This window comes from Cavia porcellus, unplaced genomic scaffold, assembly GCF_034190915.1.
Source record: "Cavia porcellus strain 051 isolate PalLab524CR breed Dunkin Hartley unplaced genomic scaffold, mCavPor4.1 scaffold_25, whole genome shotgun sequence".
Taxonomy (NCBI): domain Eukaryota; kingdom Metazoa; phylum Chordata; class Mammalia; order Rodentia; family Caviidae; genus Cavia; species Cavia porcellus.
The window spans coordinates 1,799,992-1,812,316 of NW_026947508.1; the positions used below are offsets into that span (position 1 = coordinate 1,799,992).

At 63.0% G+C, this 12,325-nt stretch overlaps 1 protein-coding gene across 2 annotated transcripts in view; it reads left to right on the forward strand.

Annotated features, from left to right (window-relative positions):
- Tp73 (tumor protein p73) overlaps window positions 1–12,325 on the forward strand; it is a 42,012-nt gene that overhangs the window by 28,521 nt on the left and 1,166 nt on the right. For both annotated transcript variants that reach the window (XM_003471247.5, XM_023565776.2), the window contains 9 exons: window positions 7,909–8,095; window positions 8,448–8,563; window positions 9,310–9,419; window positions 9,597–9,739; window positions 10,015–10,103; window positions 10,561–10,685; window positions 11,125–11,273; window positions 11,445–11,583; window positions 11,857–11,950. In XM_003471247.5, the coding sequence (XP_003471295.3) occupies window positions 7,909–8,095; window positions 8,448–8,563; window positions 9,310–9,419; window positions 9,597–9,739; window positions 10,015–10,103; window positions 10,561–10,685; window positions 11,125–11,273; window positions 11,445–11,583; window positions 11,857–11,950 (1,152 nt within the window). The remainder of the gene's footprint in view (window positions 1–7,908; window positions 8,096–8,447; window positions 8,564–9,309; window positions 9,420–9,596; window positions 9,740–10,014; window positions 10,104–10,560; window positions 10,686–11,124; window positions 11,274–11,444; window positions 11,584–11,856; window positions 11,951–12,325) is intronic.

Consider the following 12,325-nt stretch of genomic DNA (forward strand, 5'->3'; position numbering starts at 1 on the left):
CCCCATGGGCGCCTCTGTCAGGTGGATGGACCACGGGGTTTGAGCCATCAAGAAAGACATCATGGGTGTCTGTGCCCAGTTCCTCAGGTACTGTGGGTGTCAGGACTTGGGCTGTGCTCTTGCCTGGCCTCTGGGCCCTGATGTCCACTCCATCGCAGGACCGTTCCACAGCTGGCAGTGTTGGGATAGCTGGTCCCTCCTCGGGGCTGAGAAGCAGGGTGGTTTCCTCTCCCCATCAGGACAGCCCCATGCCCTGGCCATCTGGAGACCACCCAGCCCTGGCTCAGCCCCTTCCCACCCAGCTTGGCAAGCGGCTCTATGAGCAGGCCTCCTTGCCTGTGTCGTCGGAAGCCTCGGCTCCCCATGGCATTGGTGGACCGGAGCAGGCTGGAGGCCCGGCCGACAGCCCAGGAGGCAGCTTTGGGAACTTACTCGGGCACAGCTGGCTCAGGATGGACGGGGGCCTGGGCACAGCCCAGAAGGCCCCCCACGCCTGCTCTCGGATTTGGCGTGAAGAAGGGGCAGCTCCTTGTGACATGAGAGCCCCCCTTCCGGGCAAGGCAGCGGGCAGGACAAAGGCGGACAAGGGATTCCTGGGGAGGATGAGGCTGAGTCAACGCTAATGGATTCACAGAAAACTTTCCAGCCCCTCGGAGGTTTGCAGGCAGAGAATGGTGGAGGTGTCCTAACATGACTGTGGTATCAGTTGCGTTATCCTAAAAGTTTATGGAATGCATAAGTGGAATTAATACCTTTTACTGGCACCAGGAGCAATTATGTGTGTTTAAAGCTGAGGGAAGGCTTCTAACCATGCTCATTGTGGAGATGAGACGTGGATTATTAGGGGAAACGAGAGCTCTTAGGGAGAAATTGCCGCAATTTCTCGCATTGTGACAGCTCTGAGGGAGACAGACCAAGGTGCTCCTGCAGGTCAGGGAGGCCCGGTGGCCCTGGGCTCACAGCTCTGGCCCCAGAGGCGGAATCCCAGGGGCGGCCTGCCTCTCACCCCTGGGGCTCCTGCAGGGGACCGAGGCAGGGCCTGGAGGGCAGGATTCCACCACGGCTCCCTGGGCTGTGGGAGAATCAAGCTGTGTGCCAGGCAGAATCGCCCGTTTCCTAAGACTGATTTCCAGACGGAGATGGCTGCGCCTCTGGAGCTCTCTGGAGCTCTCAGTCCGTGCACTGGTCCCGCACCGGGGTGGGGTGCTGTGCTGCTCCCGCCACACAGCGTGGAGCCAGCGGGCAGGTCAGGGCCAGGTCAGGGGCAGCAAAGAACAGGGGCGCCTGAGCCCTGATTTCTCTGGGAGAGGAAAGCAACTTCCCACTCAGGCTGTCCAGGGCTCCCGCTGCCCAGGGTCTGGGGCCAAAGCTGAGGAGGTGCTGACCTCTTGGGGTCCCTCTGCTTGGCCAGGGGTCGAGGGAGAAGACACGGGGAACCACTCAGCAACAAGAGGCAGATGAGGGTGCTGGGATCCAGCCTGCTAGGGAAAGCGGTAGCTCCAGTGTCTGGTGTGCGTGCCCCGTGCTGGGCCTCCCTCCACCAGCCCACTGCACCCCAACTGCACCCGCCCATGTGGGAGAGGAGACACGGGGAGCATCCGGGCCTCCCCCGGAATGGAGCCTAAGCTGGGATGGGTCCTGGGTGAGCTAAGCCTGGGCTGCGCGGGGCCCCCGCTGCTAGGAGTCAGCTATGGGACATCATCTCGGTGTCTTCTCAGACCCTTCCCGAAACCCTGAGGCGCATGGACAGGTGACCCCAAGTCCCTTGGCCTGGCCGTGGCAGCCCCACCCTGCCTTTTGGAGAAGCTCTCAGCCCCCACCCCAGCACTCTGTCCCTTTCCCGAGGAGGTGGCGGCAGGCTGCACAGGTGGCAGCGTGAGGCTCAGAGACATCGGCGGTGGGCTCAGCAATTTCTGGAAAGCTGGGTGGGTGAACCTGTGGGCAGCGAAGCCCCTTTGGAAATGCTGCCACCCCCAGTGGCCCATAGCTCAGGGTCACCTCAGGTGTCCATCTGACAGACCTGCCATTTCCACCTGGCCGTGCCACCTGCAGTCAGCACCCCAGCCCCTGCCCTTCCTGCCATGTATGGTATGCGCCCAGCTGCTGAGGCTCCTGGAGCCCAGGGAAGATGCTGCGAGGTGCAGCCTGGGGCTGAGGCTGTCCCCTGCAGGCCCTGGCTCTGGGCAGCTTCTGCAGTCAGCAAAGGTCAGAGTTCCATGGAGATCAGGGCCCTCCATGCCCTGGGGGCTCTGCTGTGTATTTACGAGTTCAGTGAAAACTTAGATTCCACCCAGCTCTTGCCTTAGAAGTGGAAAGACAATTATCTCACCTCCCCTGGTTGTCCCTGAAAGCTTAAGTTCCCTCCATGCCCACCTGTAGCAGGCCAGGCCACTGCCCAGAATGGCCACCTCTGGAGGTCCCTGTCCTTCCCCTGGACAGGTGCCCACTGACACCGGGTCAGGCTAGCTGCAAGGGCTGCCACTGCCTGTACCCGTTCCAGCTGCAGGTCAGGGTGGGGTGAGATGTGAGCGGCAGCCGAGGGCACCCTGGGGGACCCCTCCCAGAGCACCCCTCCGCAGGACCAAGAGGTGGAAGAACAACCAGCCAAGGGCTGCTCACTGCAGGATGCTGGTCCCCAGGCGCCAGGGCAGCTGGCTGTGGGCAGCAGGGCAGCTGGGTTGGCTAGGCTGGAAGCCTGAGCAGGAACGTGACGCTTTGGGTGCCACATCATTTGTGTCCCTAGAACTCTGCTTGCTGCCTGTTCCATCCCTGAGGTCCCACAGTGGTGACCCAGGTCACAGAATAAGAGCAGACTAAATCCCCAAGAGTTTCCTGTCGATACTGTCTGCTGGCACCTCACAGGGGGTCTCATCACACCCTGACAAGGACCTGAGCTCAGGGCAGAGTGGGCAGGGCCAACTCACAGCATCTTCGTCACAAAACCAAGGTCAGCTCTGCCCACCTGACTGCGACCCCAGGCACCTGGTGGTGTTGGAAGGCTCTGTCTGGTGGTGGAGCTGAGGTCCAGTGGCAGGGAGAGACCCCAAGGGCTCTAAGACTGCTATGGTGCCAGAGCTGTGCAGATCCTTCCCCAGCAGCAAAAAGCCAAAGGTCCCCTTGTCCTGCTGGTTCCGTGCAGGGAGGGAGGGAGATGGTAGCAATTGTCCCCAAGGGGTGAGGTCCCAGCCTCTGCCCCATCCTCTCCAGGTGGCCACTGATTTTCCCGTGCTGGCTGGGAGGAGCTCACCCTGTCCTCCGCAGCTCACCGGTGCAAAGAAACACCTAGGTTCAAAGGTTTGTTGGGGTGAAGGCGTCATGAGCCCCAAGGGGCGCCAAGCTTCTGGCCAATGTGGCCTTACCACCCACGAACCCCCACCTCTCAGCTGTCCCCAAAGGGTGCAGAGCCGGTCCTTAGGTGGACCCAACTGATTCACCCTTGGCCTGACTGGCTGCTCCTCCCTCTCCCTCACGGGGTTGGGGTTCTGCTGCACCTCCGGAGGAGCCCTCATCCAGCCCTGCTCTTCATCATCTTTCTTGTGACCCCCATCCCCCAGCCCGCGCCACCTAGGGCTGACAGTCATCTGAGAGATCCTTAGCATAAAGAAAGCACCGTCCCTTTGAAGATTCCTGGGATTTCAGGAGTTGAATGCCAGGACCTGGGGGGAAGACCAAAGATTCACTGGTTTTCGCAATGTTGCAGGGTCCGGCATCCGCGGTGCGGGTACCATCCATTCCGTTCCACTGTCCTTGCTGGCTGTTCACGGACGCGGCTTGTGCTGTAGGCCCTGTGTGGGTGGGGTAGACCTGGAGCATGGTGGAGACAGTGGGGCCCCCCAGGTGGCTCCCACTCATCAGACTCCTGGCTAGAGTTGATGACAACTCCTGTTCAGGAGTCTCCAGGGGCACCCTGCAGGGAGACCCAAAGTCCATGCCTACCCGGAAGCTGCAGAAGACCAGCCTCGCCTGGGGAGTGGGCATGTTCCTGTCCCCAGCTAGCAGCCCTTGAGGACTCATCGGTCTCTTGGGGGGAGTGACCTGGGTGCTCACGAGAGTCCCTGCTTCTTGGGTTCCTGGAGCGCAGCCCGTGTTCATGGCCTCAAACCTGTGCAGCCTGATGAGAAGGTACCCTGAGACAGGCTGGGGTGACCGTCCCATGTACACCCCATCCCCTCTCTGCCCAGCACCCCACTCCTAGCAGCTCTCTGCCGAATGCAGAAGCCAGAGGGCCTAGTGCTGAGATGGTGCCAGTGAAGGCCGAGCTGGCCCGGGGCTGGTGTCACCAAGATCCAGGGACTGTGGACTGGTTCCTTGCAGTGCTGGGAATGGCTGGGCTCTGCGGGACAGCTGGAAGCTGTCCTGGAGAACTAGAGGGCCCACGGCACAGGGGTCCCTGACCTGAGGGAGGAGAGGGACATGGCCCTAAAGACACACACGTGCACAGGCAGGGATGGCGGTAAAGGTGGGCTGCAAAAATCACTTCGAGAAAGAAAAGCCCCCGCTGCAGACCCGGGCTCCTGGAATCTGTTGTAACAGATTTGCCCAAGCTGGTTAACGGTATTTGTGGTTTGCAAGATGCTACATGTCCTGGGAAAATGACAGACAAGTTATTATCACCTCTCCACTGTCCTCCTGCCCAAACCTGCCCGTGCCGGGCACCCAGCTGCCGGGAGTGGGTGCGAGGAAATTAACAGCCCCGCGCCGCGCCCGCCCCCCGCCCGACACCCCAGCCATCCCGCCAGGCCCAGGGCTCCCAGCCAGGCCAGGCCCAGCTTGGGCTGGGGTGGGGAGGGGTCGGGCAGCGCCACGGCAGGAGGTACAGTGTTCGGGCAGAGCGTTTCCGAACGCACGCATCCGAACAGGCAAGTCTGGGCGGCTCTGTGTCAACAGCCGAAGATAAATAAGATTTTATCGGCTAGGAATCTGTTGAAACACATCCATCTAGCGGTTCTAGGGGAGAAGGAGGCAGGAGGGGGGCGCAAGCGGAGGAAGCATCTCCTTTGACCTCTGCAGGAGACAGCACCCAGCACCCACCAGCAGTGCCGTCCTGCTGGGTCCTCCCTTCAGATGCTGTATATAGGGCTGAGGAAGGTGCTGGCGGGTCGGATCGAGTTATCTGTGTCCTGAGCTCCGGGGCCTACAGGACCCCCACCCTCATGTTCCCAGGTGATGGGGAGCTGCAGGCTGCCTGTTGGGCCATGTGTCCGGCCATTAAAGTGTGCAGGAGCCCTGCACCCTGCACCTCTGTAGGAAAAGGGCCTTACCCAGGGCCTGGGGGCGAGAGACGCACTCAGCTCGCCCAGGGCAGTGGCTCTTGCTGCCCACCCTGGACCTGTCGGCCAGAGGCCGCTGCTTCCACCCCAGCAGGCTCAGGAGGGGAAGGTCCGGCCGTGGCACCTCGGTACCTGGGACAGCTCCCAGCGCCAGCTCCTCCCCGGGGCGGCGCGTCCACAGTGCACCCCTGCCCAGCCCCTCGCCCTGGCCACGTGTCCCTCACTTTCTAGGACCTCCTGGGGCCTCACCAGCCTCAGGGCTGCACTGCCTTGTTCACAAGGCCAGGACCCCCCTCTGGCGGCTTCCGGCGTGGGCTCCCAAGAGCCAGGCTGGCCAGGGTGCCATATGACCTCCCATCACAGAGGTACAGAGCCCGCAGGTCGGGGAGGACCCCAGGGTAAGAGCTTCAGACTGGTGCAGGCTGTTGAGCCGCCTTCAGAGTGGCAAGGGGACACCCGCAGCTGCGCCCCAAGCCCCACTGCTTGCTTCTTCCTGGGGAACAGGGCTGGGGAGCCCGGCCCCTGCTCCAGGCGTGTCAGGGCTGCCCAGGAATGCGGTCACAGGCCCTGTCATACCTGGCCCCGCCCTGCTCCTAGCCTGTCCTGGCCCTATCTCAGGCTGGGGCTGAGCCCTGAGGAGGACAGAGCCCCTGGGTGGTCAGCCCTGCAGCGGGGACTCAGGGAGCCAGGGTCTGCCTTTTCCCAGGGCTCCCTTCCCACCTCAGGGAGCCATCACCCCCTCACCTGGTAAGGCGGCAGACAAGGCTGGTGCTTGCCATCTGCTGGCTTCCTGGGCCCTGCATGCAGTTAAGTCTTAGGCAGAGTCGCAGAGGGGTGTGTCTGAGCCTAAGGCCACTCAGAGGTCCTTGGCACCCCTGGTGACGGTGACCTGGGCCCTGCCTGCCTACTCTGCCCCTCAGCTCACTTTCCACAGCTGAATGGAGAACGGGTTAACAGTAGGTTCTTCCTAGGTGCTTGCGGGCGCTGGCTCTTCGGTTATCACTTAGGCCTTCTGCTCAGAGGACTCGACACTCTGGGCTGGGCCCCTGCCAGGGCGGTCCCTGAGTGCGTTCCTGAGTCCGGACCCCAGCCAGCGCCTGTGGGGTCTGATGCCTGTGTGCCTTTCCCAGCTGCCTGCCCTGAGGGGCGGCAGACAGAGCTGCTTCTCAGGGCCTCCCGGCAGGCAATGCACACAAAGGGCGCCCCCCAGTGACTGCAGGGCTAGCGCTCCAGGGGTGCAGAGAAGTCTGATAACCTCTCCCCTACTCCAGCCCTGCCTCCCTGTTACCTACCATTCCCTGGTCCCCGTCGTCTGTCCCCAGCATGCATGGATGGAGACCACACTGCAGTATGCAGCTGGAGGCTGGGTTTTGTCCAGACGCTGGGCCCAGACACCAGCCTCTGGGAGGTGGAGTGAGACCCAAGGATCAGAGCACCCCCCTGGGGACAGTCCCCACATCCCTGGGGGCGGGGTGACTGCTGGTCCTCCGAAGGAAGAGATGCAATGGGGAGTGCAGTGGTGATACCCTGGAGAGTGAGACCAAACCCACCCTGCAAGGAGCCTGCTCCTCCCAGGGCGAGGGCCAGGCCCGTTAGGGCTGGGGGCTGCACCCCTGCCGGGGAGCTTTCTGCCTTCTAAATAGCACCTGCCCCGCCCTGCCCCACCCCTGCAGGGCTGCACCCCACAGTAGTGTCACCCTCCTGTTCCCTGCCTCTGCCCTGGCCTAGAGTGCTTGTGCTTCCTGTGGGCCCAAAGAGGGGGCGGGGGGGGGCTTTGTCAGAGTGGGAGGCCCCACTTTCCTTAGCAAAGGACAAACAGGTCTCTTGCTCCTCCTTTGATTCTGCCAGCAGCGCCCTCTTTCTGGCCTCAACTTCCCCAGCTGTACTGGGTCATGGACCATTTTCCAGGGTGCTTGAGGCTGGTATAACTTGTGAATCCGAGTTACTGGGTCAGGGAGGGTGCAGAGGGTGGGGGTGGGGTGGAAATTGGCTCCCAAGCCAGTGGAGGCGTGGAAATGAGTGATGGCCCCAGGGGCCTTGGCAGGGCCAGCCTGGGTCACAGGGCACAGCTGCCAGAGGTCCCTGTAGGCAGCTCCTCAGGGAGGGTGGTGTCTGATCGTCCCTGGGGCGGGCTCCATGGGGGCTCAGACAGCCCCCTTGCTTCCTCAGGTCCTGGGCTGGGCATCTGGTCTTAGGGCTCCTTCAGAGGTCCAGCGGCAGGGTGCATCTGCTCGGGTTTGACGGCTCCAGCTGGGGAGAGGGGAAGTGCTGGGGTCCCTGGGTGTCCAAGAGCCAGGGTGTGAGGGGTTCCCTCACAGCGAGTTCCCCCTCCAGGCTCCACAAGGAAGGCACACCTGGCCATGCCTGCGTGCACTGCTGGAGAAGCAGGGTGCTGGGCTCTTCTGACCCAAGCCCACAGACCCACGGGTCCAGACGCCTGCACACAGGCAGCCAGAAGGCTCCGACCCCTGTGGCCAGAGTCCTGGGTGTGGGTCGGCAGAGACGGCCCCCATCGGCAGGGGCCAGAGGTGCTCGAAGCAGCCTCATCAGAGTCCAGGAGGGAGTCGGGCTCGGAGCGGGCACAGGCTGGGTGTGGGCAGCAGTGGGGCTGTCAGCCTCACCCCACACTCTCCTGCAGTACTCCCCAATGCTGAAGAAGCTCTACTGCCAAATCGCCAAGACGTGCCCCATCCAGATCAAGGTGTCCACGCCCCCGCCGCCCGGCACCGTGGTGCGGGCCATGCCTGTCTACAAGAAGGCGGAACATGTGACAGATGTCGTGAAGCGCTGCCCCAACCATGAGCTCGGGAGGGACTTCAACGAGGGTGAGGCCCGCAGCCGCGGCAGCACCACGCCCAGCGGCCCGGGCGCCTTGCAGGGAGGGGAGCGAGGGGCTGGAGCCCGGCAGTGGGCAAGAGCATCACCACCTCCAAGGGGCCAGAGCTCTGGCAGGCTCTCCAGGTTGGAGGAAACCGAGGGCCAGCGGCCCGTCGTCCTGGGGGTGCTGTGGGGTGCTGTGGGGCTCCAGTGTGCTTGGAGAGGCTGTGGGCACCTGGGTTGGCAGGAAGTTGGGGGTGGGGAGTGACAGGGTCAAGCTCAAGGTTGGAGCCCTCTCTGGGACCCACCAGGGCTGGGCAGGGCTGGGCCCTTCTCTGAGGCAGTGTCCCCTCCTGGCAGGACAGTCTGCCCCGGCCAGCCACCTCATCCGTGTGGAAGGCAACAACCTCTCACAGTACGTGGACGACCCTGTCACTGGCCGGCAGAGCGTCGTGGTGCCCTACGAGCCCCCACAGGTACTCCGGGGCCCCAGAGAGGCAAGAAGTGGGGTGGCAGGCTGGGGCCAGTGCTGCTCCTGGTGGCCGTGAGGCTCCCTGCTGGGGTGCCACACATGTCCTGGGCTTGTCCCCCACTGGCACCTGGCTCATGTTCACAACCCCTGGTGTGTGTAGGGTGCCCCAGGCCTCAGTGTGACTGGCTGTTCCCTGAGATGGGTTGATGGCCTCCAACCTCTGAGCCCTGTGCTCTGGGAGGCTTCTCCTCCTGCCTGTCCACCAGGCTCCTCCTGGATCTGTGACAGGCAGATGGGGTCCCCAGGGTTTTTGCACCCTAGGTCTGGGGATGCAGAATGAAGCTAGGGTGCACTTGAGGGTGGTCAAGTCCATGCTGCAGCTGGGGTTGAGGAATGGGTTGCTAGGCTGGGCTGGCAGGGTAAGGGAAGGCAGCTGGAGGGGACTGGGTGGGGGATGGTGGGTGAATAGATGAATAGATAGATGAGTGGATGGATGGGTGGATGGGTAAATGGGTGGAGGGATGGATGGATGGGTGGGTAGGTGGGTGGGTGTATAGATGGATGGATGGGTGGGTAGATGAATAGATGGATGGATGGGTGGATGCATGGATGAGTGGGTGACTGCACAGATAGTGTAACCACAGAGGCATGCTCCCCCATTCCCACCTGGAACCAGGGCCAGGCTGGAGGCCTCCAGTGGGGGTGGGGCCTGCACGCTGACCCCATGCCCTGTCTGCCTTCCCTGTGCAGGTGGGGACAGAATTCACCACCATCCTGTACAACTTCATGTGTAACAGCAGCTGCGTGGGTGGCATGAACCGGCGGCCCATCCTCATCATCATCACGCTGGAGACCCGGGAGTGAGTCTGCCATGCCGTGGGTGTGGGGTGGGTGCGGCCTGAGCCGGCTCTGTAGGGGTCACATTGCGGGTAGTGCTGAGCCGGGAGTCTGATGGAGAAGAGAGCCAGTCCAGGGAGAGCCCTGCTGCCCACATGGGACTTGGCACAGGGTCACAGTCCAGCTGTGTCCACCGGCAGCGGGCAGGTGCTGGGCCGCCGTTCCTTCGAGGGCCGCATCTGTGCCTGTCCTGGGCGTGACCGCAAGGCTGATGAAGACCACTACCGAGAGCAGCAGGCCTTGAACGAGAGCTCAGCAAAGAATGGAGTCACCAGCAAGCGCGGTGAGTGGCTGCAGCCAGGTTGCAGTGGCCACGGGCAGGGTGGGCAGGGCGACTGCAAGGCCAGGTGCAAGGCACCCCGGGGGATGGACTCCGGCCGGGGCCGCCCCCATACCAGACAGCTTTCTCTGGCACCTGGATCCAGGGTCCACATGGCAGTTGGGTCTGCTCTGTCCAGCATGGGCGCTGCCCGGTCCTGTCCTAACGCTGGGCTGCACACATAGGAGGGGAGACCGGCTCCGTGCCCGGCTTACCTGACCTCCCTGCCCACCCTCCAGCATTCAAACAGAGCCCCCCTGCCATCCCCGCCCTGGGTGCCAACATGAAGAAGAGGCGGCACGGGGATGAAGACCTGTACTACATGCATGTGAGTGGCACTGGGCGGCAGGGTGGCCGGAGGTGCTGCAGAAGGCGGTGCCGCACCAGGCAGACCCAAGTGTGCCCAAGAGAGGTGACCTGGCGGGCCTGGGAGGCCTGAGACCCTAACGTCCAGCAGGTGGCGCTGCTGTGGTCTGTGTCTAAGCCCCAGGTGCCCTCGCAGGGTCGATCTTTGAAGGTTTTGGGTTCTCCAGGAAGGAACCCCCCTGGTGTACACCACCATATCTGCTGGGCAGGAGGAAGAAGGAACAGAAGGGAGTGGGTGTGACCCATGCCAAGGCCCACCCACGATCAGCACTCTGGGCAGACCGGCACCCGCGGAAGAGGAATCCTGGGTTTATGGGGTGCTGGGGAACCCCAAGAATGAGAGACGCTTTCTGCTGGCCAGGGTCGCCCTGGGGCGGGGTGCTGCGGCTGTTCCTGGCAGGGTCCCTCTCTGCGCACAGGTGCGGGGCCGGGAGAACTTCGAGATCCTGATGAAGGTCAAGGAGAGCCTGGAGCTGATGGAGCTGGTGCCACAGCCGCTCGTGGACTCCTACCGGCAGCAGCAGCAGCAGCTCCTGCAGCGGCCGTGAGTGAGCCCCACATCCCGCCGCCTGCCTCCCCCCCCCCTCTCCACCAGCATCACAGGCCACCAGGAGGGCAGGTGGACAGTCTGGCCATGCAGGGAAAAGCCCCGGATGGGTGTCCTGGGACCCTGGGACCCTGGAACCCTGGGACTGTTACTGCCTCGTCCTGCAAGGGGCCTTGTTGGTGCTGTTGAGTGGGCAAACAGGGAAGGGGGCTGTCCAGAGCGACACTGGCCTGCCTCTCAGTCATCTAGTGTGAGAGCCAGGGTCAGTGCGGACGATAGCCGGCCACTGTCGGGATCAGAGGCTGTGGGACAGTCACTCTGGCTTCTGTGCTAGTGCTGGGTCTCTATCCAGTGCACTGAGGGGATCCCTGGAGGTGGCTGGGTGAGGACGATGGTGCCTGGCCACCCCCCACACGAGCTGTTGCTCTCTGGCCAGGAGCCACTTGCAGCCGCCATCCTATGGGCCAGTCCTCTCCCCCATGAGCAAAGCACACGTCGGTGTCAACAAGCTGCCCTCAGTCAACCAGCTGGTGGGCCAGGCTCCCCCACACACCTCAGCCGCCGGGCCCAGCCTGGGGCCCATGGGTGAGTCCCAGGGCTGGGGACCCGGGGTGGCCCGACAGAGACACATCAGCCACATCCCAACCTGCAGGGGCTCTGGGTGGCCACCTACCAGGCTGACTCCCGCCTCGGGCCCCTCCTGTGCCCAGCGCCCGGGTGCCACCAGCTCCTAATGCCCCTCTGCCCTCTCACCAGCCCCAGGAATGCTTAGCAGCCACAGCCACGCCATGCCCGCCAACGGCGAGATGAACGGTGGCCATGGCTCCCAGGCCATGGTCTCAGGGTCCCACTGCACCCCACCACCCCCCTACCACGCCGACCCCAGCCTTGTCAGGTATGTAGATGGCAGCCCCGCCCCATCCTGTCCCCACATGGGATGCTGGGAGGTGTCATGGAGGGTTCATCCACAGACATGATTCTTGGGGTGCACCCTGGGCTGGGCACCTTGGCCTTGCAAGAGAGCTGTGGCTTTGTCACTGTGGCCACAGTAGGGTGACCAGGAGTTGCCCTTTGGAAGCTGTCCCAACCCTGCCGGGCTGCTCTCCAAGCTGGGGGAGCCACAGCCGGGCAGGTGGGAGCTAACCCTCTTCCTCCCGGCCCTCTGCAGTTTTTTAACAGGGCTGGGCTGTCCGAACTGCATCGAATACTTCACCTCTCAGGGCTTACAGAACATTTACCACCTGCAGAGCCTCACCATAGAGGTGAGCACTGCTGGGGGGCCAGACCCTGCTTGCTTTGCAAAGCCTTGTCCGGCTGGTGAGCTCAGCTGTCGGGGCAGAGGCGGTGTGCACTGGCCCCCCTGAGCTGAGCTCCAGGATCCCTGCCTTTGTCAGTGTCTCCTTGCTGCTTTTGATTTTAAGGTTAGGATGTTTCTGAGACATAAAGAATGGGAGAAGTCAGGGGCCCAAGGGAGCTGGTGGCATTCAGAGCCATGTACACGGAGCCAGGGCAAGTGTCTGACCGCAAGGCCCCTGCTCCCCCCAGGCAACCCATGCACATGGCCGCCCAAGGACTCAGGCTCAGCACATGTGGGCTGGAAGGCCACAGTCAGGTCAGGAGAAACAGGCTCGGGCGGG